Genomic DNA, 27,438 nt, shown 5'->3' with positions numbered 1-27,438 from the left:
GACACAAACAGCCCAGGTCGAAGCCCAGGCTTTGTTCCTCACTGCGACCTTCAACAGCTAACTTCTTGATCTGAGTATGGTTTTCATCTGTAAAAGGTGGGCAGTTATGGTACCTCTTTCACAGAGTCATTTGGAAGGTTAAGTATATTCATGTTGGCAAGAAGTTGAGCACCATGCCTGTTGGTATTATCATCTAATATTTTGATTTTTTTTATAAACAGGGTGATGAACAATTAAATGTGTTTGGAGAAGACACCATGGGAGGTGAGTTTTCTTTACTCATCAGACCAAAGTTGTCATTTTAGTAACTCTGAGTATATCTTTTTATTAAACAGCACTAAGAGATAACCTACCAAGAGCATGTACTTTTATCCCTCAGCCAGGGAACATGATTATAATGGGAATTCTGCATTTCTACCCTCTTGGTCCATGTAGAGAACCAAAGTGATACCTTACTAAATGATGTATTTCCTCTCTTCCCAGAGGACATGAGCCCTGAGATGCTCAGTGAAGAGAGGATGCTCAAAGAGTTCATGCTCTTTGTAACTGGTAAAAATGTTTGAAAAACACAACCCAATCCTCTTTGGAAGATTCACATATACAAGATCACAGCAAGGCTCCCACATGTCCTGCAGGAAAGAGAACTGGCTGACTTTAATTCAACATTCTTCAAATTTTATTAGAACACTTAAGTCCTTTTCCTGAATAATGGTTGCTCCTCCGTAGTGTACCATTGGGGTACAACCTAAGAATCACCCAAATTATACTACTTTATAATTTTGTCACATTAAAAGTCTTGCCAAAACTAAAAAAAAAAAAAAAAATTAGCTCTACATGGAACTTTAAACATGGAACTGAAAATAGAAAATTACATAAATTTGACTTTGTTCAAAGAGGATGAGGTTTATGATTGCTCTAGGAAAATTACCTTCTAACATTTCTACTCTGTAATAAATGTTGTTATAATTATGGTCCATGGAAATATATTTACATTGCCTGTGAGCACATACAAAGAAGTGAATTGACCTTCTAAACAACCCCAGCTCTAATCCGCTGATCCATGAGCACGAGGTGGTAGATACAGTGTCATTTGATGATAACTGCAAGAGCAGTATATGAAGATTGCAGTCACCCAATGACATCACGGTGATTCATGGGGGAAAGGCGCTTAAACATGAACCAAGTGCAAATAATCAACTCAGTCCCAACTGGAGAGGGATTGATTGATTGCTGAATAAAGTTTCCTTTTTTCCTGGTTACAGAATTAACACACATTCATGTGAAAATTTTTTTAAGGGAGAAAATCAGAGCCATCTAAAACCTTATGACCTCTAAATAATCACAGTTAGCATTCTGGTTTATATTTATTCCAGTGTCTATATACCTATTTTTACATAAGTGAGAATACTTATGTATATACAAACATTATCTCCAATATTTTGTGCTTATCATAACATAAGCATGTTCCCATGTCATTAAAAACTTCATATAAACTTAATTTGTAATGATCACATTATCTGAATATATCATTATTTTTTAAAACTGGACTAATATAGAACCATACTACTACTAATAATAATAACAGCAACCACTTTCCTACATCATAAGTAGATTAAAAGTTGCTCAACTCCATAAAAGTAAACTAAAAAAGGTAAACTGAAAGTGTGAAGAACTTGAGATGACTATTTGGCCCAACATGTTAAGAGCATTAATCTGTCTGCCTCAATGAAAGTGAAAGTGAACATCACTCAGTCATGTCCAACTCTTTGCGACCCCATGGACTATACAGTCCATGGAATTCTCCAGTCCAGAATACTGGAGTGGGTAGCCATTCTCTTCTGCAGGGGATCTTCCCAACTCAGGGATCGAACCCAGGTCTCCCACATTGCCATTTTTTTTTAATCTTTTTTTTTTGTTTAATTTATTTATTTTAGTTGGAGGCTAATTACTTTACAAAATTCTAGTGGTTTTTGCCATACATTGATATGAATCAGCCATGGGTTTACATGTGTTCCCCATCCTGAACCCCCCTCCCACCTCCCTCCCCATCCCATCCCTCTCCATCATCCTAGTGCACCAGCCCTGAGCACTTGACTCATGCATCAAACATGGACTGGCGATCCGTTTCACATATGATAATATACATGTTTCAATGCTATGCTCTCAGATCATCCCACCCTCACCTTCTCCAAAAGACTATTCTATACATCTGTGTCTCTTTTGCTGTCTCTAATATAGGGTTATCGTTACCATCTTTCTAAATTCCATATATATGTGTTAGTATACTGTATTGGTGTTTTTCTTTCTGGCTTACTTCACTCTGTATAACAGGCTCCAGTTTCATCCACCTCATTAGAACTGATTCAAATGTATTCTTTTTAATGGCTGAGTAATATTCCATGGTGTATATGTACCACAGCTTTCTTATCCATTCATCTGCTGATGGACATCTAGGTTGCTTCCATGTCCTGGCTATTGTAAACAGTGCTGCGATGAACACTGGGGTACACGTGCCTCTTTCAAATCTGGTTTCCTAGGTGTGTATGCCCAGAAGTGGGATTGCTGGGCATATGGCAGTTCTATTTCCAATTTTTTAAGGAATCTCCACACTGTTCTCCATAGTGGCTATACTAGTTTGCATTCCCACCAACAGTGTAAGAGGTTTCCCTTTTCTCCACACCCTCTCCAGCATTTATTGTTTGTAGACTTTTTGATAGCAGCCATTCTGACCAGTGTGAGATGGTACCTCATTGTGGTTTTGATTTGCATTTCCCTGATAATGAGTGATGTTGAGCATCTTTTCATGTGTTTGTTAGCCATCTGTATGTCTTCTTTGGAGAAATGTCTGTTTAGTTCTTTGGCCCATTTTTTGATTGGGTCATTTATTTTTCTGGAATTGAGCTGCAGGAGTTGCTTGTATATTTTTGAGATTAATCCTTTGTCTGTTGCTTCGTTTGCTGTTATTTTCTCCCGTTCTGAAGGCTGTCTTTTCACTTTGCTTATAGTTTCCTTCATTGTGCAAAAGCTTTTAAGTTTAATTAGGCCCTATTTGTTTATTTTTGCTTTTATTTCCATTACTCTGGGAGGTGGATCATAGAGGATCCTGCTGTGATTTATGTCAGAGAGTGTTTTGCCTATGTTTTCCTCTAGGAGTTTTATAGTTTCTGATTTTACATTTAGACCTTTAATCCATTTTGAGTTTATTTTTGTGTATGGTGTTAGAAGGTGTTCTTTTACAAGTGGTTAACCAGTTTTCCTAGCACCACTTGTTAAAGAGATTGTCTTTTCTGCATTGTATATTCTTGCCTCCTTTGTCAAAGATAAGGTGTCCATAGGTGCATGGATTTATCTCTGGGCTTTCTATTTTGTTCCACTGATCTGTATTTCTGTCTTTGTGATATTGCTTTAATAGAAAGCTCCAGATAATATAGAATTTTCCCATCACCATGGGCTATTCTGTAAAGAGAATGAAACATCTGTTTAATTTGAAAAAAAAATAACAAAAAGTCCTTTAATGTGAAAAACAAATGGTTCCAAAGACCCCCAAGTTCACCTCTTTTTTCTATTTCCAGCTCTTTCTTCCTTGTCTTCTTCCTCTTCTACCCGCAATTCAATTCTTCATGCACCACTCTCTCCGCCTCCTCACTGCCCGCTCTCTCTCTCTCTGTCTGTCTCTCTCTGGTGGGGTTGGGCCTTTCACTCAATTAATAGTGGATTCCTGCCAAAATGTAGCATTGTGTATGTAAATAAACACCTCCTGACACCACATGACAACTGGAAATCTTTTAGGGCTCCACAGACAGTTTCGCACTTTGCCAAAAATCCCTGATCATTTCTTTGTTTTAAAGCAGTGACTCCCAAGATTTTCTCACTCACCACGTTTGTAATTTTTGTTTCATCTCTATGCTCTATTCTATATGGATTATATATATATATTGATAATGCTGTATACTATAATACAAAATCGAATATTATTTAATACTACACTATACATTATAAAACCAGGGTTTCAATACAGTTTTTCTTGCTGTATAACTTAAATTATTCTTATTTTAAAGGTTTCACGGAAGACTTGAAAAAGTGTAAAATTATTTTCATGATTGGTGAGTAACAGCTCTCAAATTTTCAATTGTAACTGCTGATAATAACAATGTGGTAAAGAAGAAAGACTATTCATTTCTCAACTGCTTTTGAAGCCTTGCACCTTTTTTAGTCAAGATTATACCCCTGAGGATTCCGTATTTTTCCTTTCATTTATACAGTTTTATATTGCTCTGGCTTTGTGTCTTTTCAGCAGAGACAAAGCAGGAGTCTAAGGAATGGCAAACTCCTGAGTTTAGTCCTATGATAATAAAATATATTATAATCCCATGGGTAAGAGGATGCCATCTGTTAAAATCAACACCTTTTCTGTTTGAACAATGATCTGTTCCTCCCTGAAGTCTATACATCAGTGACCACATATTCAAATATACCTTAATAGCCATACCCTGCATTCCCTGTAGCGAACAACAAAAGCAATCTTGTTTGTTTTATGCTCTTGTACAGTGAAACTCATTGGGAAACTCATTATGGGATAAAATTCGTTTAAGTTTAACCAGCATTTTCTGAATGCTTATCAAGTTCCAAGTTATCTCCTTTAATCCTTACACAATCCTATAGGTTGGCAGTCCATCCCTATTACATATCTATTACACAGACAAGAAACGTGAGCCTCAGAAGCTTAAGGAACTTGTCCAAGGTCATAGAGCTAATTAGTGTGAGAGCCAGATTTCCAGTTTTTCTCAAGGGAATAAATGGGTCTAGTTGTGCAGCATTAAAACTACATAGAATAGGACAAAGTATTGTCAGAGAACCTCCGAAAACTTGGTGCTTTTCCTTCTAGTTCCTGAAGTCGACAGAAAAGTTAATACACTCACCTGTACATTTTTCAGAAAATACCTATTTATATTCAGAAATAATGAAAAGGTCCACACCTTCTCAGTGAGTGGGGAAAAAAAACAAAACAGTTATCAGCACCCTAGAAATATAATCAGATATACTTACAATCTTACACCCTGAGGTCGGGATGCTTCCTTGGAAATCTGTCAGTACATCACCCTCATTTTCAGATGAGGAAACTGAGTGTCAGAGACCTTAAGGGATTTGATCAATGTCATTCTAACAACTAGTGGCAGAAAGGAGACCAGGGTCCATGGCTGTAGTTCCCCATTTCAGGGCCTTCCGCATCCCACCACCAACTTATGTGGGTTGCCACCCCAGACTGTCCACCATGTTTAATCATCCATCAGCTCCTTACTGAATATTGGACCTGTGCTGGACAGTGAGCAGGGATCACAGAGCTTCCATCTTAGAGGAAAAGAACTAATCAAATTATTATCACAAACCTTGAAAAGCATCAGGAAGGAAACAAAGAGCTGAAACAGTGAACAAGCTGGGTGGAGTCTTTGGGGTAAAAAATGGGTAATCAGGAAAGGCCCTATGGAAGTGACATTTAAGCAGGCAACTAAAGGAAGCGACGGGTGACTGAAAAGATTAGTAGGAGGTGAGAGGAAGAAGAATTCTAGCTAAGAGAGCAGCATGTCTAAGTGCTGAGAATTCTTAAACTCAACTGAGTTCGGTTTCTGACCTGCTTGTGTCTAGCTGACCTTAGTCCAGGGAGCTGGATGGACTGTTGCTGCCCTTACTTCACATTCTTTTCGGAAAGTTGAAGTACATTGTATCTACTCCTTACTAAAGAGCTCATCATCATAATCTCAAAGGAAATTCCCCTTTTCACACAAAGTTTAATTAATGACCTTGGCATCTAGACTATACACAATAAATTATACTTTTTCTGTTCAGCTATTATCTTAGGGGCCAAATTAGGAAGAGGGGAGGCTTTCTAAACTTGAAGTTCAGGAATTCAAAGGTTGAGTCTTTAATATCACATAGAAGTCTGTATTTTTAATAATGTGGTCCAAAAAGAAGCTTTTAAAAATAGTACAGCATATTTTGTGGTGGTTGTTATTGTCCCTGGGAATAATATTATTTCAGATTCACCTGTTGTTTAGCACTATAGTTGAATTTCGACTGTATTTTCAAATACTGCTTCTATCTAGCCAGATCTAGCTAAAGATCTCAGCTGACCTGTTACTAAGCTTTGTGCCCTTCAGAAAATGAAATAGTATAATGTAAATATGGCTTCAGACAAACCTTAAGACCCTCAAGGGTTCACAGACCACACTAAGAACTGCTTCCCTGAATAAGGATTTGTTTTTATATGTATATGTATCAGCCAAACTCTCCTGTACTTCAACTTGTTATTCAGTCACTGTTATAGTAAAAAAAAAAAAAAAAAAAAAAAAGATTTCAGCTTACTGTTTGCACTGTAGAAGGTACAAAGCAACTGCAATAAAAGAAAAAAAGATGGTTCTTTTTCTAGGCTGTTTACTGGATTCTGCTTGAAAATTAACACCTTTGTTCTAAATACAGTTAAGCCTTGAATAGCACAGCTTTGTACTGCCCAGAACCACTTATGCACTGATTTTTTTTTTTTCAGTAGTAAATACTACAGTACTGCCTAGCCCAGGTTGGTTAAATCCAAGGATTCAGAATCATGGAGTCACAGGAACCAAATATTCAGAGAGCTGACAATCCAAGTCATACATGGATTGTTAACTGTGTGGCGGGGGGTGGGAGGGCATATAGCACCCCTAACCTGCCCCCCTCCCGTTGTTCCAAGGGTCAACAGTACTTTCTCAGCAGATGGCAGGATGGTATTTTAAGGCTGTATTATTGCAGGTCAATTTGTAGCTCGTAAAAATACTCAGGATGTCATCGATACCCCCATAACAGTTTTGATGAGCTTTAATCCAAGAGTCAGCTTCCCCTTTTCCACATGTGTCTTCCGCTTTTCCACTCCACCCACACTTGAGTCTTCAGGCCCAGTCCCACCTGCACCATTATTATTTCTCAAAGCTCCCTTGCTTTTGCCAGTAAGGCTAGTGTGCTTTGGTTTGTATGAGAAGAGAGAAGCTGGCTGAATTTTTCACTTTTCAAATTATTGTCTTGACATCTATCAAGACAAGTAGGGCTGTAGTATTAGCCAGAAGCTACATGGACATCCTCACTGTTAGTCTTAAGATAAGATAAATATTCCTAAAGTTTCCTGGTTCCCTTTGGTCCACAGAAAGGTCCAAGCCCCTTAGACTGGCCCCCAAAGCTCTCTCCCTCAATGTGGCTTTGATGTGTCTTCCCATTTTCCAACCCCCCACCACACACGAGTCTGACCCCAATCCCACCTGCACCGCTATCATCTCTTGAAGTCCCCTCGCTTTTGCCAGGAGGGAATGTCTTCTCCCCTGGCTAATCCTGCTCCAAGGTCAGGTCTGTGTGAAGTGAAAGTCACTCAGTCATCTCCAACTCTTTGCGACCCCACGGACTACACAGTCCATGGAATTCTCCAGGCCCGAATCCTGGAGTGGGTAGCCTTTCCCTTCTCCAGGCGATCTTCCCACTCCAGGATCAAACCCAGGTGTCCCTCATGGCAGATGGATTCTTTACCAGCTGAGCCACCAGGGAAGCCTGTCTCTGTGAGGTCTTCTCTCATCTCTAGCCTTCCTCCTCGGTGCTCCTCCATCGCTGTGTCTGCATCACTCATTTAGAAGCCCCAGAATGACTAATATTTGCTGGAATAATGAATTTTTTAGGAAGCAGTGTGGTCAGTTTCCATAACAACTGAAATAGCAGTTAGAATTCCTGGACTGGAACTGACAGGCAGGTTGCTGCCGCTGTAGCTGCTTCTGGCAGGATAGCTTTTAGGTTAATTGTGAGCCTAATCAGACACTTATACCATATGGCTGCTGCCTTCTTACAGGGAGCAAGCAACACCAACTCCTCTCCATCCCCAAGCTGGCTATTTCTTGCTCATTTGCAAAATAGCTTTAAGTGGGGACAAGTAATTGCACTGCCTGCCATCTGAGTCAAAAAAGTGTTCAGGGAGAGTGTACCGTCTGGACCAAAGGGGAAAGTGACGAGGATGGACCTAGTTAGCCCTTTGAATGCTGTGTGCCTATTACAACCTCTTTGTTCATGAAGAAGGCAGTTCTGTATCTATTTATAGAGAAATGCCTTCCAAAGAACAGATAAGGTATCTCACAAGATAAAGTCAGATGATCAAAAGGATTGAAAAAGATTCTAAGGTTGTCCACAAACAAGATATAAGGACAGTGCTGATGTCCAAGACAGGGATGCGATCATTGTCGAAAACAGAAAATTATTTGGAAAATGTAAAAATATCCTAAAGAGCCTCATGACATCCCATTAACAGGCTCCTACAGGTTTTCACAACCTTTTCTGGTATATTTCTTTCCTTTTTTCTTTTTTAAATCTCTCGATCATTATCTTGCTATTATCCAATCTATTTTGGCTTCTTTTACTCTTGTCTGCTTTTCATGGCCTGCCTATTCCCCAAATGTAACATAGCCTAACTTCCCATTAATCCCTACCCAGAGTCTTGGTAGAAGTGCTTCTGTTTGGACAGTCATCTCGCATTACAGGTGAAATGAGAGACTACTGCCACGATAATCCAGACATCACTCAACGGCGGTGGCTTTCGGGATAGCAGGAACTAGGTGGCCTTGTGTGTTTTGGTGTTGGTGCTCATCCACTGCTTTTAAAGAGTGAGCTTTGGGAAGTACGTGTGTAATATTTTGTCTTATTCTGTGCATTTTCTAACCACTGCCCGACTTGTCCTCTTCACTTCCTGGAGGAAGATTAGACAAATGAGATTTTTTGCTTAAAATCTATTGTCTCAATGCCTGTCATACTGTGATCTACTGTGATTTCACAGTTGACCTCTTATTAAAGAACAAGAATAAATCTAACTTTTAGCAAGGATTTTCTTGCAGATCGGGTTAACATTTTTGGTGGAATTGACTCAGATATTATTATTCTAACTTGATGGAGCTATAATAGAAGCTAATATTTATTACACACTTACTTAACACACAGCAGGCACTGTATAAAATGCTTTATAACGTTATCTTGCTTAATACTTGTATCCACTCTCTGGAATATTATCACCATCCTACTTTTCAAGTAAGACATTAGAGAGTTAAGGAATTTGCTAATAAGTGGTGGCTCCAGGGTCAAAAGCTTGGATTTTATCATTAGCAAAGATGCTGCCAGTTGTTTTTCTTGAAGTGACCAACTTACTTTATTACTTTTCTAGAAAATGTCTGCCAGATACTCAAGTCTGAAAAACCAGAGTTTTATCTGTTATTCAGTCTTTCAGAAGGTAAAAATGGCATTCACCTGAAAAAACAACTAGTCCCACAGCTCAGACAATCACACAGTGCTTTTCTTGAGAAAACCATTCAACGTACCTGGTGTGCTGAAGTACCTACCCGTCTTCCCATTTTGTCACACAAAATATTACAGTGACAAGTACTTAAGGGTCAAAATTAAACTTTTTCATTGCCCCATCAAGACCATTCTTAAGTAAAACTGACAATTGCTTTCTTTCTTTCTTTCACTGTGAGTTTATGGTGGTGAAGAATACTAGAATGATTGGCTTTTATTGGCACCACAGGTCTACAGCCAGTGCTTTTTCACCATCAGAGAAAAGCAAATAACCTCTTAGTGTTTAATGAAAACAGGGAACCAGAGTTTGTGAACCACACTTTGAGAACCCTAGGGTTAATTGGATTTGGGGAGCATTGTTGAGCAGCTATATGAAACCCCAGACTTAGGGTTTGGAAGATCTTGGAGGAAAATAGTCCCTTGTGCGTGTTTTTACTTGTCCTTAGAAAAGCAAATAACCTTACAAATGGGAGGAAATGGTCAGGGAAAAGGGGTACATCAACTGAAAGTCCCCATTTCTCTGGGCTCCTGTGGGTCTGGAAAGGTTCTAAATGTTTCTCTGTACCCAGTGGTGCAAGGGAGGCCTGAAAGGAAAGTGTGGGTGCTTGTTAGAACTGGGAAAGAGGAATGCATCAAGAGGTCCAGCAGGCGACTCCAGAGCAGGGGCTGAATGGAAGATAGAGGGGACACACCTCAGGGACCAACAGTACTGGCAAGACTAGGACTAGAGGAAAAGTAAAGAAAACCCTCCAAATAGGAGACAGTCCTAAGTTGGAGAGTGAACCTTGAGATTGTCTAAGTCCACTTGGGCTGTTATAACAACATACCATAGACTAAAAAGCAGAAACTTATTTCTCACTGATCTAGAGACAGGAAATCTGATATCAACAGATTCAGGGACTGGCAAGAACCATCTCCTGGTTCCTACACATCCATCTTCTCACAGCGTTCTTACATGGTGGAAGGGGCTAGGGAGCTCTCTGTGGCCTCCGAGCCACCAGGGAAGCCCCAAATAATAGATAATAGTTAAACTGTGATTATTGTTGTTAAGTCCCTAAGTCATGTCTGACTCTAAATTACTCACCTCTTCATTATGTTATGTTGTTGGGTTATAACATAATGCTTATTAATTTATTAGTTTGTAATATAATGTGTGCTCAGTCCTGTCTAACTCTTTGCAGTCCCATGGACTGTAGTCCAACAGGCTCCTCTGTCCGTGGAATATTCCAGGCAAGAATATTGGAGTGAGTTGCCATTTCCTTCCTGACCCAGACATCGAATCCACGTCCCTTGCATCTCCTGCTTGGCAAGTGGATTCTTTACCACTAATCCTATTCACGGGGCTTCTCTGGTGGTTCAATGGTAAAGAATCTGCCTGCCAATCCAGGAGATGTGGGTTAGATCCCTGGGTCAGAAAAGTCCCCTGCAGAAAGAAATGGAAACCTACTCTGGTATTCTTGCCTGGAAAATCCCATGGAGAGAGGAGCCCGGCAGGCTATAGTCCTTGGGATCACGAAAGAGTCAGACAAGACTTAACAACTAAACAACAATCCTATTTGCGAAGGCTCCACCCTCATGACCACAACACCTCCCAAAGGCCCCACCTCCTAATACCATCACATGGGCCTTTAGGATTTAACATAGGAGTTGGGAGGAGGACACAAAGAACTGAACTTTCAGGATTTCTGACTATCAGAAATCACTGGGTTAGACTAAGAAAACTCACACTTGGTTGAGTTTCCACTATGAAGAAAAAACAGGCAACTCCTGAGCTAGGCTGGGTTCACACAGAGAAATATTCCCATGTGACTCCAAGGCCCGCTGCCCTAACTGTGAGAGATCATGCCATTCTAGACGTAGTCGCGTGATCGCCACAGCTCTTTCTGAAGGGGCCCAGGTGAGTGTTGACACTCACTCTGACCAACACCTACATTTCCAAAGTCCAGGCCACTCAAGATGGGAGTAATGGAAGAGAAGCATTGGGCCACTTTCCCAGACAACCTCAGGTGCATTTACACACCAAAGGATATCTTTCTAATGTTGGAGAAATGCAGGCGTTGTGTGCTGACAACGAACCTACTTAATTATATAAACCTTTTCACTGCAAAAAACTCTAAGTATGGTTTGACTAGAGCAAAACGCTTTCTTCATATCAATGAAAAAGACCTCTGAGTGCCCCGTCTATGTCTCTCCCAGTTACGTGAAATTCCATTGTTTTGTAAAAGCACTTTTCAAATTTTACTTTTTTAATTGGAGTATAATTGCTTCACAACGTTGTATTAGTTCCTGCAGTACAACGGCGTGAATCAGCTATATGCAAACATATGTCCCCTCCCTCCTGAGCCTCCCTCCTGCACCCCTCACCCCTCATCCCTCCCTCTAGGTCGGCACTGAGCACCAAGCTGAGCTCCTTGCGTTACAAAGCAGCTTCCTACCAGCTAATGTTTTACACATGATAGTGCATAGAAGTCAGTGCTACTCTCTCAATCCATCTCACCCTCTTGTTCCCCCTCTGTGTTCACAAGCCCATTCTCTATGTCTGCATCTCTATTTCTGCCCTGTAAATAGGTTTATCAGTAGCATTTTTGGAGATTCTGTACATTTGCGTTAATATACAATATTTATTTTTCTCTTTCTGACTTACTTTACTCTGTATGACAGACTCTAGGTTCATCCACATCACTACAAATGACCCAATTTCATTTCTTTTTATGACTGAGTGATATTCCACTGTACATATGTACCACATCTTCTTTATCCATCATCTGTCAATGGAAATTTAGATTGTTTCCATGTCCTGGCTATTGTAAATAATGCTGCAGTTAACACTGGGGTACATGTGTCTTTTTGAATTATGGCTTTCTCAAGGTATATGCCCAGGAGTCAGACTGCTGGGTCATATGGTAGTTTGATTCCTAGTTTTTTAAGAAATCTCCATAGTCTTCTCCATAGTGGTTGTATCCATTTACATTCCCACCAACTATGCAAGAAGTTCCCTTTTCTCTGCATCCTCTCCAGCATTTATTGTTTGTAGATTTTTTGATGATGGCTATTCTGACCAGTGTGAGGTGATACCTAATGAAATTCTGTATTAACTTCAAAAAAGAAAGCAATTTGAACCCATAACATTATTTGAATCATTGCCGAACCCCTCCCGAAGCACAATAATTTCAGAATATACATTGTGTCTTTTACTATGACATATTGTGAGTATCTTTTTGTGAGTCCCATGAAAACTGTTTTAGAAGGTGAAGGGCAACAAGTAGCAAATATTTGAGGATTTGGTGCTAGTTGGACCTGAGGAAGCTTGGTGCTTCTGGGGTTTTTTTCTGTTTTAGATGGAGCACCTTGACTCCATATTAATCTCAAACAATGATTCACTATGGAGGTGAAAGAAAAAATAGCCTAAGCTAAATGATACATAGACTTTAAGGGGGTTGCTTAAACTCCCCTAACAATAAATCTGCTCCCTTGCCGCTATATTAAATTCTTCCATTAGGTATATATGTATTTTAGGGTTACTTTCATTAGTTCATTTGACATATTTTTTGAGTTTCTGCTATATATCAACAAAATGATACACTTAAGCTTACAAAGATGAGAGACAAGGCTTCCTAGTCTAAAGGAGCTTGTGTTGTAGAAAGGTGATAAAGAATAACACTGCTTGGTACTTGCAATGGCAGAAGCATAGGTGATGGAGAGAAAGACGAAATGGGGATGATGGGGTGGAGAGGGGACATCAGAACCGTGTCCTGAGGGAGAAAAGGAATTGGCCAAGTGCAAGTGGGAAAAAAACTTGGGATGGGCCTACGGCACAGAGAGGGAACAAGTGTGCAAGAGCCCCAGAGGTGAGGGGGTGGAAAGTGGCAAGAGATGCCATTCAAGGAGACAAGGAATGTGGGAAGAAGTGGCTTTGGGCGAGTCATAAAGAGTTCAGTTTTAAACATTTCAAAATTGAGATGTTAATGGGACATCCAGAAGTAGTGTCCACTAAACGAGAGGTTTTTGAGATCTGGTACCCAGAATGCAAGTTCTGGCTGTAGATAGATACATGGAATTCAGCAGGACAGCAATGTTAGGTGAGGCCATGTATTCAGGAGAGATCACCCAGTGGGCTTGAGTAGAAGGAGGCTAGAGGAAATTTGAGATCTGGAGGCTTGGAAATACCTGTGCCAGAGCCAGAGAATGAGAGAGAAGAAAGCAGAAAGCAAGAGCAAATGGTGTCACAGAAGGTAAGGGAGGAGATACTTTTCCATCCAGGAAACTTTCAATAAAGTATAATGAGGGGACTTCCCTGGTGGTCCATTGGCCATGTCCCCCTGTGCCCTCTTCTATTCACAGCCCCCCTGCAAAGAATGTCATAGATATTTTTGAACTTTATATAAATGGAATCACACTGTATTAGTTTTTATCTGTTTTCTTTCAATGTATCATTTTAATGACCACATACTATTTCTTTGTATTGCTATATCACAATATATTCAGTCTAATGTCATGCATTTTACTAAAATTTTTTTAATTAACTAAATCCTGTGGGGACTTTCCTGGCAGTTCAGTGGAAGACTGGACTCTGTCCTTCCAACAGAGGGGGCACAGGTTGGACCCCCCGATTGAGGAACTAAGATCCCACGTGCTGCACAGCACAGCCAAAAAAATAAAACCTAAAAATAAAAAAATTTTAATTAAAATAAAATAAAAATATTGTGAATATCTATGTAACAAAACCATTATTTTTCCTCTTAGGATAAATCCACTGACCTGAAAACTTTTAAGACTTTTTGTTTATATTACCAAATTGCCCTCTAGAAATGTTGCACCAACTTTATATTCTCATCACAGTTTGTAAAACGTCCAATTTCCACGGTATGGCCCACAATTGAACACAAAAACCCCAGATGTAATCCAACTAACATCCATGACAAATGTCCCTACCTGTCTTAAATATCCTCACTTCCTTTTACAGTACAAAAATAGACCCCAAGCACAAATAGTCTCCAAGTTCTCTAATAAAGACAAAAACAGAATGGTAGTGTTGGAAATTACCTTGGAATTTATCTAGTGCAACAAGCGCATTTTCAGCTAAGACTACAAAAGCCCAAAGAGGAGAAATATCAAAGCAGACATATTTCCAATGAAAAACAAACCAGAAAATCATGTGTAGGAAAAAAAAGTGCAAAGAAACAAAACAAAATGCATTTTGGGCAACTACATTTGGATAGTGATACTATGGGAGATTTTTCATTTTCTCACTTTTCTGAGTTGTCTAAATCTTCAATAAGGAGCATGTATTTCTTATACAGTAGAGAAAAATGACTTTATATAAGAGAAGAAAAAAATAGAGAAGAGAAGCTTAGTTTGTAAATTGCATTATAGTCATTAAATGCATGTCTAGTGTCATAATGTGAAAGAGTTACAAGATAGGGGGAAAGGTGGCTTGATAAGTTTAAGAAGATTTTGGAAGAAGAGTATTCTGGAAGAGTATGAAGTCCAAGAATTCATAAAGGCAGCAAGCAGAGCCTGAGGAAGCAACTGGTAAAAGGCACCAGTCTGTAAGTGTGATGAGTTGTGTCTGGAATAGGCCGTGGATGTCGCTATGTGAAGGACAGGGCTTTTAGTGGCATTTACTCATGAGCAGTTTGGAAATCTTGTCTCTGCTTGGATGAGGCGAGGTTGGGGTGCTATGAGTTGTAGGAGCATCATAGGATGTAAATGTTTAGGAATCACCTTCATAGAGCCTGTGACTTCCTCTCCCCCAAGACCTGAGCCTTCCTTGTCTACATAAGAGGCAGAGTCATGGAATCCAGTTTCAGAGTCTTATCTTAATTAGACATTTCACATGTCTCACTAAGGCTGTGATGGTTTTAGTTGAATGAATCACAGACTCACAAACTATTAGAGTTGTCAGAACAGAGATGAAATTATGTCTCCCAAAAGTCTCTAAGCTAATAACTGGTGGGCCCTGATAGAGTTGCCAGATTTAATCAATAAAAATATTAGACACAATTAAATTTGGGTTTTAGATAAGCAATGATAATGTTTAGTGTAACTGGAGAGTCTGTGTTTCACCCGACAACCATACTAGTCCATGATGAAAAGCCACTGCCTGGTGACTGAAGATTGTGCAGTTCTCTTCTGAAAGCAGGCCAGTCTGATTCCCAGAATGGCCTTACATATGAGGGCCTATAGAGCCTAGTGGCCACCGAGGTCAGCCTGGCCCTTGGGATAGTGTTTTCATCTGTATAAAAGTTACAAATAGCACCTACTTCACATTGTTGTTGTGAAGATTTAATGAATTATTACAAACAAAACATATAGGAAAGATACTTATTAGAGTCAAATATCAAACACTGTGAACTAAATACCTTTATCTGAACAGTCTGCAGTCACCTCTTCAACTTGTCTCTGACCCACTCCATTAGTATGAAATAGGCTCACAGTCCAGTACCCAGTATCTCCAGCTTGATGCAGAGGAAACTAAAAGAATCCCTCATCTGCAACAGAAGGGATGGCACCGATTTTGATAAGGCAGTGAGGATTCTTATTAACCATTATAGCAAATATTTGGAAAACTCAGCAGTGGCCACAGGACTGGAAAAGGTCAGTTTTCATTCCAAACCCAAAGAAGAGCAATGACAAAAAATGTTCAAACTATCACACAGTTGCACTCATCTCACACGCTAACAAAGTAATGCTCAAAATTCTCCATGCCAGGCTAAAGTCAGAATTTCATGTGAACCATGAAATTTCAGATGTTCAAGCTGGATTTAGAAAAGGCAGAGGAACCAGAGATCAAATTGCCAATATCCATTGAATCATCAAAAAAGCAAGAGATTTCCAGAAAAACATCTACTTCTGCTTTATTGATTATGCCAAAGCCTTTGATTGTATCTATCACAACAAATTGTGGAAAATTCTTCAAGAGATGGGCATACCAGACCACCTTACCTGCCTCCTGAGAAATCTGTATGCAGGTCAAGAATCAACAGTTAGAACTGCACATGGAACAACAGACTGGTCCCAAACTGGGAAAGGAGTACATCAAGGCTGTATATTGTCACCCTGCTTTTTTAACTTACTTGCAGCGTACATCATGAGAAACTCTGGGCTGGATGAAGCACAAGCTGGAATCAAGATTGCCAGGAGAAATACCAACAACCTCAGATATGTAGATTATACCACCCTTATGGCAGAAAGTGAAGAACTAAAGAGCCTCTTGATGAAAGTCAAAGAGGAGAGTGAAAAACCTGGCTCAAAACTCAACATTCAAAAAACTAAGATCATGGCATCTGATAGCATCACTCCATGGCAAATAGATGGGGAAATAATGGAAACAGTGAGAGACTTTATTTTTGGGGCTCCCAAATCACTGCAGATGGTGACTGCAGCCATGAAATTAAAAGACGCTCGCTCCTTGGAGGAAAAGTTATGACCAATCTAGACAGCATATTAAAAAACAGAGACATTACTTTGCCAACAAAGGTCCATCTAGTCAAGGCTATGGATTTTCCCAGTAGGCATGTATGGATGTGAGAGTTGGGCCATAAAGAAAGCAGAGCACCAAAGAATTGATGCTTCTGAACTGTGGTGTTGGAGAAGACTCTTGAGAGTCCCTTGGACTGCAAGGAGATTAAACCAGACAATCCTAAAGGAAATCAGTCCTGAATATTCATTGGAAGGACTGATGCTGAAGCTGAAACTCCAGTACTTTGGCCACCTGACGCAAAGAACTGACTCATTGGAAAAGCCCCTGATGTTGGGTAAGACTGAAGGCAGGAGGAGAAGGGGACAACAGAGGATGAGATGGTTGGATGGCATCGCCGACTCGATGGACAAGTTTGAGCAGTCTCCGGGAGTTGGTGATGGACAAGGAAGCCTGGCGTGTTGCAGTCCATGGGGTCGCAAAGAGTTGGACGTGACTGAGCGACTGAACTGAACTGAACTGAACTGATAGCAAATATTCACTCATGATAGAACCATTATCTACACAGTATTACATTGTAAATATTAAAAGAAAGATCAACATTACAGACTCCCTGCAGTGACCACTGGGGTATTTACAGCAAATTGTCTTCCTTAGATTATCTAATCCAGAAGTTCAAAACAAGCTAACAATCAGAATGACCTGGGGAATTTCTTTGAAGATCTTTTTGGTTATGAAAATATTTCAAACATTCAGCAAAGCTGAAGGAATTTTACAGTGAATGCTTATAAACTCACAGTCTGGATTTTACCATTAACATTTACAATAACTGTTTTATCAGTTATCTGTCCCTCTATCCATCCCTTTACCCATCCCTTTATACATCCTTTTTTCCTTACACATACTGCCAGGATCTATATAATTTCCCTGGAGAACTTTCTAAAACTGTAAATTTCAAGGCCTCAACCCCAGGGGTTCATAAAACTACTCTGTACAGTAGAGAAAAATGATTTTATATAAAAGGAGGAAAAAATAGAAAGGAGAAGTTCAGTTTATTGCCTATTATAAATTGCCTATTACAATCATTTAATGCATGCCTAAGATCATAGTGTGACAGGGAATACTGATTCAGGAACTTTTTCAACCTCCACAGGCGATTCTGATGCACAGTGAATTTTGGCAGTGTATCAGTCAGAGGAAGCCAGGTTATGCTGTTGAAGCTAGGTTATGCTGTAGTAACAAGTAAGCTGTTCTAAAAATCTCTGAGTTATAGAGTGATAAAGATGTTTCTTCTTTTTTGTCTTCTTCCTCCACCTCTTCTTCTTCTTCTTGTTCTGGACTAATGCTACATGTCTTGCCTGGGCTTCACTCTGGTAACCATGTTAATTGATCCCCTGATGTTCAAAATATTGCTAGTATTACAGCAAGGTGAAAAGACATACAGTAAACCACGTATATTGGCCATAAAACCCTCTGCCTAAATGTGACACATATCCACCTCTGCCTACATTTCACTGGCACTTGGGCACTTTTGACACATTATTGGCCAGAGCTTTACTAATGCATCTTTTGTTTCTCAAAATTTATTGACTGGAGACCTTTCACTATCACTTATATAAATCACCAGCCACAGATGTTATTAATAGTTTCTGCAAAAATCCGTATGAGTTGAGTTTAAAAGGTGAGGATGAGTAGTATTTCCTCACAGAGAAGCACTGTTGAAAAGAAGCTGTGATGTTTAGAAACATAATGTAAAATACAGATGTTTCCAGAAAAATATCTGCCTCTGTTTCATCGACTACGCCAAAGCCTCTGACTGTGTGGATCATAATAAACCATGGAAAGCTCGTAAAGAGCTGGGAATACCAGACCATCTTACCTGTCTCCTGAGAAACCTCTATGTGGGTCAAGGAGCAACAGTTAGAACCCTGTATGGAACAAATGATTGGTTTGAGACTAAGAAAGGAGTACTTCAGGACTGTCTGCTCTCACCCTGTTTGCTTAATCCATACACTGAGCACCAAGAAATGCCAGACTGGATGAGTTCCAAGCTGGAATCAAGATAGGCGGGAGAAACATCAACAACCTCAGATGTGGGGATGGTATCACTCTAATGGCAGAAAGCAAAAAGGAGCTAAAGAGCCTCTTGATAAGAGTGAAGGAGGAAAGTGAAAGAGCCAGTTTAAACTAAATATTAAAAAAACTAAGATTGTGGCATCCAGCCCCATTACTTCATGGCAAATAGAGAGGGAAAAAGTGGAAGTAGTGACAGATTTCCTCCTCTTGGGCTCTAAAATCACTGCAGATGGTGACTGCAACCATAAAGTCAGAAGATGTTTGCTTCTTGGCAGGAAAGCTGTGGCAAACCTAGGCAGTGTGTTAAGCAGAGCGATTACTCTGCCGACAAAGTTCCATGTAGTCAAGGCTGTGGTCTTCCCAGTGGTCATAAACAGTGGTGAGGGCTGAACTGTAAAGGAGGTAGAGCATTGAAGAATTCACACCTTCCAACTGTGGTCCTGGAGAAGACTCTTGAGAGTCCCTTGGACAGCAAGGAGATCAAACCAGTCAGTCTTAAGGGAGATCAACCCTGAATACTCATTGGAAGGGCTGATGCTGAAGCTGAAACTCCAGTATTTTGGTAATCTAATGTGAACAGCTGACTCATTGGAAAAGTCCCTGATGCTGGGAAAGATTGATGGCAGAAGGAGAAGGGGGTGTCAGAGGATGAGATGATGGCATGGCATCACCGATGCAATGGACAAGAAGATGGGCAAACTTTGAGAGATGGTGAGGGAGAGGGAGGCCTGGTGTGCTGCAGTCCATGGGGTCTCAAAGAGTGGGACATGATTGGGCAACTGAACAAGACAATGATGTAAAATAGCACAGAAGACCACTAATTTAACAGAGACTCTGATTTACAGACAAGGAAGCTAGCATCTGAGGATACAGAGTGACTCTCCCAAGGTTACCCTGCTAGTTCAAACCAGAAACGCTCTAGAACCAAGGTCTCCTGACTCCCAATGTTATGTTCAAGGCTACCTCCCTGAAGCTCCATAATTTAATAACTATACACCAGGTATTGATAAATAAGGCACAGTCCTTCTTAACAAAAACTGCTTCTTGGCCTTTTGGCTAAGATCACATGTAGTGTGGGGGTTCCCTTCTAGCTCAGTGGTAAAGAATCTACCTGCCAATATGGGAGATACGAGAGATACAGGTCCAATTCCTGGGTCAGGAAGATGTCCTGGAGTAGGAAATGGCTACCCATTCCAGTTAATATTCAGAAGAGGTTAAGAAGAGGTGGCAAGAATACACAGAAGAACTATACAAAAAAGATCTTCACGACACAAATAATCACGATGGTGTGATCACTCACCTAGAGCCAGACATCCTGGAATGCTAAGTCAAGTGGGCCTTAGAAAGCATCACTACGAACAAAGCTAGTGGCGGTGATGGAATTCCAGTTGAGCTATTTCAAATCCTAAAAGATGATGCTGTGAAAGTGCTGCACTCAATATGCCAGCAAATTTGGAAAACTCAGCAGTGGCCAAAGGACTGGAAAAGGTCAGTTTTCATTCCAATTCCACAGAAAGGCAATGCCAAAGAATGCTCAAACTACCGCACAATTGCACTCATCTCACACGCTAGTAAAGTAATGCTCAAAATTCTCCGAGCCAGGCTTCAACAGTATGTGAACCATGAACTTCCAGATGTTCAAGCTGGATTTACAAAAGGCAGAGGAACCAGAGATCAAATTGCCAACATCTATTGGATCATCAAAAAAGCAAGAGAGTTCCAGAAAAACGTCTACTTCTTCTTTATTGACTATGCCAAAATCTTTGACTGTGTGGACCACAACAAACTGGAAAATTCTTCAAGAGATGGGCATACCAGACCACCTGACCTGCCTCTTGGGAAATCTGTATGCAGGTCAAGAAGCAACAGTTAGAACTGGACATGGAACAACAAACTGATTCCAAATAGGAAAAGGAGTATGTCAAGGCTGTATATTGTCACCCTGCTTATTTAACTTATATGCAGAGTACATCGTGAGAAATGCTGGGCTGGAAGAAGCACAAGCTGGAGTCAAGATTGCTGGGAGAAATATCAATAACCTCAGATATGCAGATGACACCACCCTTATGGCAGAAAGGGAAGAAGAACTAAAGAGCCTCTTGATGAAAGTCAAAGAGGAGAGTGAAAAAGTTGGCTTAAAGTTTCAACATTCAGAAGACTAAGATCATGGCATCTGGTCCCATCACTTCATGGCAAATAGATGGGGAGACAGTGGAAACAGTCACAGACTTTACTTTTTTGGGCTCCAAAATCACTGCAGATGGTGATTGCAGCCATGAAATTAAAAGACATTTACTCCTTGAAAGAAAAGTTATGACCAACCTAGACAGCATGTTAAAAAACAGGGACATTACTTTGCCAACAAGGGTCTGTCTAGTCAAAGTTATGGTTTTTCCAGTAGTCATGTATGGATGTGAGAGTTGGACTATAAAGAAAGCTGAGCACCAAAGAACTGATGCTTTTGAACTGTGGTGTTGGAGAAGACTCTTGAGAGTCTCTTGGACTGCAAGGAGATCCAACCAGTCCATCCTAAAGGAAATCAGTCCTGGGTGTTCATTGGAAGGACTGATGCTGACACTGAAACTCCAATACTTTGGCCACCTGATGTGAAGAACTGACTCATCTGAAAAGACCCTGATGCTGGGAAAGATTGCAGGCGGAAGGAAAAGGGGATAACAGAGGATGAGATGGTTGGATGACATCACCGACTCAATGGATGTGAGTTTGAGTAAACTCCAGGAGTTGGTGATGGACAGGGAAGCCTGGCGTGCTGCAGTCCATGTGGTTGCAAAGAGTCAGACATGACTGAGGGACTGAACTAAACTGAACTGATCGATTTCAGTACCCTTGCCTGAAAATGTCTATGGACAGAGGAGCCTAGAGGGCTACTGTCCATGAGGTCACAAAGAATCAGACATGACTGAGTGAATGAGAACACTCACACTCCTGTCAAGAAATTCCCAGTCGCAGGACTTAGGGTGAAGACTGCACTTCCAGTGCAGGTGGGAGTGGGTTCGATCCCTCATTAGGGAACTAGGATCCCACATGCCAAGTCCACAACTCAGAAGATGAGAAAAAGATGCAGCAACTTCAAGTTTATTAGACTTTCAGTTAAAAAACAAAAAAGTGAAAAAGATCCCTGTCCCATGTGAAATTCTTTCACATAGTCTTTGGCTGACTCTATCAGCAGGCATGCTTCATCCTATTTGGCAAATAACTTGAAGCAGCAATGTGTTTCAGAAATAATAGAGGTACTGTCTTTGAGGATAAAGTTCTGTTTTTCTTAATAGCTTTTGGTCAGAGAGAGTCAATTCCCAGCTACCCTACTGAAACTCAGCATGATGACACAGCTCACCCAGATACAGGATGTTTAAGTGATTCATGGGCCACAATAGTTGAGGATCGTTCCTAGGGCATAGTCATTTCATGATCTGATGGCAGAATGGCTTTTCTCTGAAAGAAATCATTCAGTTACAAAAGCCCAAACCCAACCTTGAAGCCCGTTTTCATTTAGAGAGAAGGAAATATTTCAAGAGGCAGAAATCTGTTAACTTTTTTTTCTTAAAATGACTTTTTTTTCTGATAGATTTTTAAACAACTTCGAGGACTATCTAAAAATAGGATAGTTTGATTCGCAAAAGACATTTGAAACCTTCACAGGCTATAACTGTGAAGACTATCCATCTTTAAAGATGCTAAAATTGTACTGCAGTATAAAAATGCTGTATGCAATCTTTGTAAAAAGCATGGGACGTTAGAGCTGGTAGTACTTCTAAGCATCACTAACATGAGCTGCCTCGTTTTACAGATGATAATCATGATGTTTATTGAGTGTTTCACCATGCCAACTACTGGTCCAGGCAATTTATTTGCATTATCACATTTTGTCCTCACAGCCAGTAGGCATTACCTGTTTTGTAACTGAAGAGGCTGATGCTCAGAGAGGACAAGTGACTCTGTTAAAGTCAGTCTAGGGTGTGAACCTAGAACTTTAGTCCTTTGATCCAGAGTTCCTTTAGTGTGAAAAGGAGTATAGTTGTCACTGTCATGGGACCACAGGTCTCCTAGACATCAATTCATCAACAATTGCCTGTGATGCTTCCCAAAGTTCCCTGGGGAGATCAACATAAATGAAGCAATTTCTGCTCTCTGTGAGCTTCTATCTGGCAAAGAAAAGGAGAGAACATGGGCAAGTTATGTGTCTGGAAGTCACAGGACAAGATTTTTAAGCTGTTTATCAGCAATGTTAAATGCTACTAAAGAGTCAAAAACAGTTAAGTCTAGAAGAGGATCATTGAATAATATGACAATTATGCAATTACTATTGAACTCTATTTTTTTTATATTTGTTTACTTAGGCCATGCCAAGTCTTACTTATGGTGCTTGGGCTTTGGTGCCCCTCAGCGTGTTGAGATCTTAGTTCCCTGACCAGGGATCAAACCTGAGTCCCCTGCAATGAAAGACAGGTTCTTCACCACTGGACCACCAGGGAAGTTCTTACTGTTGAACTTTAAAAGATCAATTTCAGAGAGTAATAAGAGAAGAAAATAGCTTGCAAGAGGCTAGAGAGTCAATAAAAGAGGAGGAAATTGAACTGGGCAGTTTTAGGCTACTGGGGGAAAAAAAAGAGAAAAGAATGTAGAGACAACTAGAAGATACAGACAGTGGTGGAAATGTTTTTATTTGGATTGGGAAGAACTAAGTATGCTGCTTATGGAAGAGATAGTGCTAACAGAGTAGTAAATTTAATGTGGACAAGAAAGAGTTTTTGGAACTGGCAGGAGGAGAGGATCCATTCGTCATTAAATTATTTGCTATTTCAGCCACTATTAAGAAGTAGACACCTGAGACACCCCTGGTGGTCCAGTGGTTGTGACTCTGCACTCCCAATGCAGGGGGCCTGGGTTCAATCCCTGGTTGGGGAACTAGATCCCACATGATGCAACTGAGAGTCCAAGTGCCACCACTAAGATCCACTGCAGCCACGTAAATAAACACATAAAAATAAAATTTACAAAGAAAAAAAACTGGATGGCTTATTATAAATACAGTAGACATTTGTGTTTCAAGCACTATGTTGGGGCACTGAGGTAAGCAAAGTATACTCATGTCCTATAGAGTCTAATATGGAAGACAGACTTTAAGTAAACTGTAGATAGATGGCTACTATATCCTATGAAAACACTATGACAGAAAATGCCGAAATGCTACAAGAGGCAAAGCAGAAAAGTTAGCCTTAGAGCTAGCTAATTGTTTGCGTGCATGCTGTCATTTCAGTCATGTCCAACTCTTTGCTACCCAATGGACTACAGCCTGCCAGGTTCCTCTGTCTGTGGGATTGTCCAGGCAAGAATACTGGAGTGGTTGTCATGCCCTCCTCCAGGGGATCTTCCCAACCCAGGAATCAAACCCACATCTCTTAATGTCTCCTGAATTGGCAGGTGGGTTCTTTACCACTGGCAACACCTAGGAAGCCCACATAGATGTATATCTTCCAAATGAGAGAAAGGAGAGATGGGGAACAAAGGATAAAGATACACATTTTGAAAATGTTGAGGAAAGAAGATAATCTTCACCTTAATAGTGAATAATAGAAGGACTGAAATGCCTATTAAAAGTGAGAAGACTGAAAATCTGTTTGAGGATTTGAGGACAATGGGGAAATATATTAGAATCTATCTGTGGACATCAAATTTGGTATCAGCAAAAGAGGAATATATCTATCAAGAAACATTAAGAGCTTTTAAGAAGTTAGATAGAAACCCAGTTGGCTCTGACCTTCTTGGGGAATTCTTAGCAACCCAGAGTAGACGCAAGTCAAGTAAACGGTAGGTTGGGCAGAGAGCAGGCTGGTGGTTCTCATCACAGACACAATAAAATTCAAAGGGTGTAAAATATTCAGAGTTACGAGAATGGGTCTGGAACCCAGCTGCTCAGGAAATGGAGCCCCAAGGGAACAGAGCAACTCGCTGAGGTCACAGTGAGAACAGAGGACAAGTTGAGAAGTCAAAGTATTAGTCGTTCAGTCATGTCCCCATGGAGTGTAGCCTGCCAGGCTCCTCTTTCTATGAAATTCTCCAGGCAAGAATACTAGAGTGGATTGCCATTCCCTTCTCCAGGGGATCTTCCTGATTCAGGGACTGAACCTGGGTCTCCTACTTTGCAGGCAGATTCTTTACCATCTGAGCCACCAGGGAAACAATCAGAGGTTAAGGGAAACGAGACAGGGAGAACAAGATGTGAGCAGGATGGGAGGACAGACCCAAGTAATGATGCACTCCTAGGTTCAGCAACATCAAAGAGGAGCTAAAATTGGGTTAGTAATGAGACCCAGTGGTGCTGAAGAGGTTTAAAGAACCTTGAGGATGGGATGAGATGGGAATTAAGGCCTAAAGAACATTGCTTATGACATTAGAACCTGTGGAATGCTGTCCTCTCTGCTTTGCCTTGAAAAAGTAAATGTTATGAGCTTTCCAAACCAGATACATGTATTTGGACATGTACAGTCATATATATATATATATATATATATATATATATATATATGTATGTATATGTATATGTATATGTATACATATATGTGTATGTATGTGTAAACACACACACTATTATATATCTTAATTTCCTATAAGTGGTCTGGGCATCTCAGAGTGATGGCTAGTCCCCATCTTTGTTGTTGGATTATGTTTGATTCCAACTTTGATGTGGATGAAGCCCTGCAGATGTAACTCAGGAAGAGCTAAAAAGATGAGTGACCTCTTCTTGTTATTGTTGTTGTTGTTCAGTTGCTAAGTCATGTCCGACTCCTTGCAACACCATGAACTGCTAGGCCTCCCTGTCCCTCTCTATCTCCTAGAGTTTGTCCAAGTCCGTGTCCATTTAGTCAATGATTCTATACAACCGTCTCATCCTCTGCTACTCTCTTCTCCTCTTGCCTTCAGTCTTCCCCAGCATCAGGGTCTTTTCCAGTGAGTCAGCTCTTTGCATCAGGTAGCCAGAGTATTGGAGCCTCGGCTTCATAATCAGTCCTTCCAATGAATGTTCAGTTTTGATTTTCTTCAGGATTGACTGGGTCGATCTCCTTGCTATCCTACAGTTACCAGGATACAATAAAATCTCAACCAGTGACACCATTGCCTGCTTTCAGTTCAGTTCAGTTCAGTCACTCAGTTGTGTCCAACTCTTTGCGACCCCATGAATCGCAGCACGCTGGGCCTCCCTGTCCATCACAAACTCCCGGAGTTTACTCAAACTCATGCCCATCGAGTCGGTTGTGCCATCCAGCCATCTCATCCTCTGTTGTCCCCTTCTCCTCCTGCCCCCAATCCCTCCCAGCGTCAGGGTCTTTTCAAATGAGTCAGCTCTTCACATGAGGTGGCCAAAGTACTGGAGTTTCAGCTTCAGCATTAGTTCTTCCAATGAACACCCAGGAGTGATCTCCTTCAGGATGGACTGGTTGGATCTCCTTGCAGTCCAAGGGACTCTCAAGAGTCTTCTCCAACATCATAGTTCAAAAAGCAGAAATTTTTCAGCGCTCAGCTTTCTTCACAGTCCAACTCTCACATCCATACATGACCACTGGAAAAACCATAGCCTTGACAAGACGGACTTTTGTTGGCAAACTAATGTCTCTGTTTTTTAATATGCTATCTAGGCTGGTCATAACTTTCCTTCCAAGCAGTAAGCGTCTTTTAATTTCATGGCTGCAGTCACCAACTGCAGCGATTTTGGAGCCCCAAAAAATAAAGTCTGACACTGTTTCCACTGTCTCCCCATCAATTTGCCATGAGGTGATGGGACCAGATGCCATGATCTTAGTTTTCTGAACATCACCTGTTTTCACCATTACTATTCAAAAGATTGTTAAGTATAATAGAAACTACGTCCATGCATTTTTTTTTTTTGTATTTGGGATTCAGCTAATTATCAACCTGTTCAGCTAATTACAAATAGCTGAGAAAAGAAAAGAAGCTAAAGGCAAAGGAGAAAAAGAAAGACATACCCATTTGAATGCAAAGTTCCAAAGAATAGCAAGGAGGGGTAAGAAAGACTTCCTCAGTGATCAATGCAAAGAAACAGAGGAAAACAATAGAATGGGAAAGACTAGAGAGCTCTTCAAGAAATAGACATACCAAGGGAACATTTCAGGTAAAGATGGGCACAACAAAGGACAGAAACAGTCCGGACCTAAGAGAAGCAGAAGATATTAAGAAGAGGTAGCAAGAATGCACAGAACTGTACAAAAAAAAAGATCTTCATGACCCAGATAACCATGATGGTGTGATCACCCACCTAGAGCCAGACATCCTGGAATGCAAAGTCAAGTGGGCCAGCTGAGCTACTTCAAGTCCTAAAAGATGATGCTGTGAAAGTGCCACACTCAATATGCCAGCAAATATAGAAAACTAAGTAGTGACCACAGGACTGGAAAAAGTCAGTTTTCATTCCAATCCCAAAGAAGGGCAATGCCAAAAAATGTTCAAACTATCACACAATTGCCCTCATCTCACACACTAGTAAAGTAATCCTCAAAATTCTCCAAGCCAACCTTCAACAGTATATGAACCGTGAAACTTCCAGGTGTTCAAGCTGGATT

General features: G+C 40.5%; 1 protein-coding gene across 2 annotated transcripts in view; it reads left to right on the top strand.

The window, feature by feature from the left end:
• The window catches only part of AK5 (adenylate kinase 5), a 258,098-nt gene that overhangs the window by 190,476 nt on the left and 40,184 nt on the right, over positions 1–27,438 (top strand). For both annotated transcript variants that reach the window (XM_065910763.1, XM_065910756.1), the window contains exons 9-10: positions 222–264; positions 4,059–4,103. In XM_065910763.1, the coding sequence (XP_065766835.1) occupies positions 222–264; positions 4,059–4,103 (88 nt within the window). The remainder of the gene's footprint in view (positions 1–221; positions 265–4,058; positions 4,104–27,438) is intronic.

Source organism: Muntiacus reevesi, chromosome 1, assembly GCF_963930625.1.
Source record: "Muntiacus reevesi chromosome 1, mMunRee1.1, whole genome shotgun sequence".
In the NCBI taxonomy this organism is placed as follows: Eukaryota; Metazoa; Chordata; class Mammalia; order Artiodactyla; family Cervidae; genus Muntiacus; species Muntiacus reevesi.
Note: the sequence above shows the minus strand (reverse complement) of the source record. Positions and strands in the feature narration are given on the sequence as shown.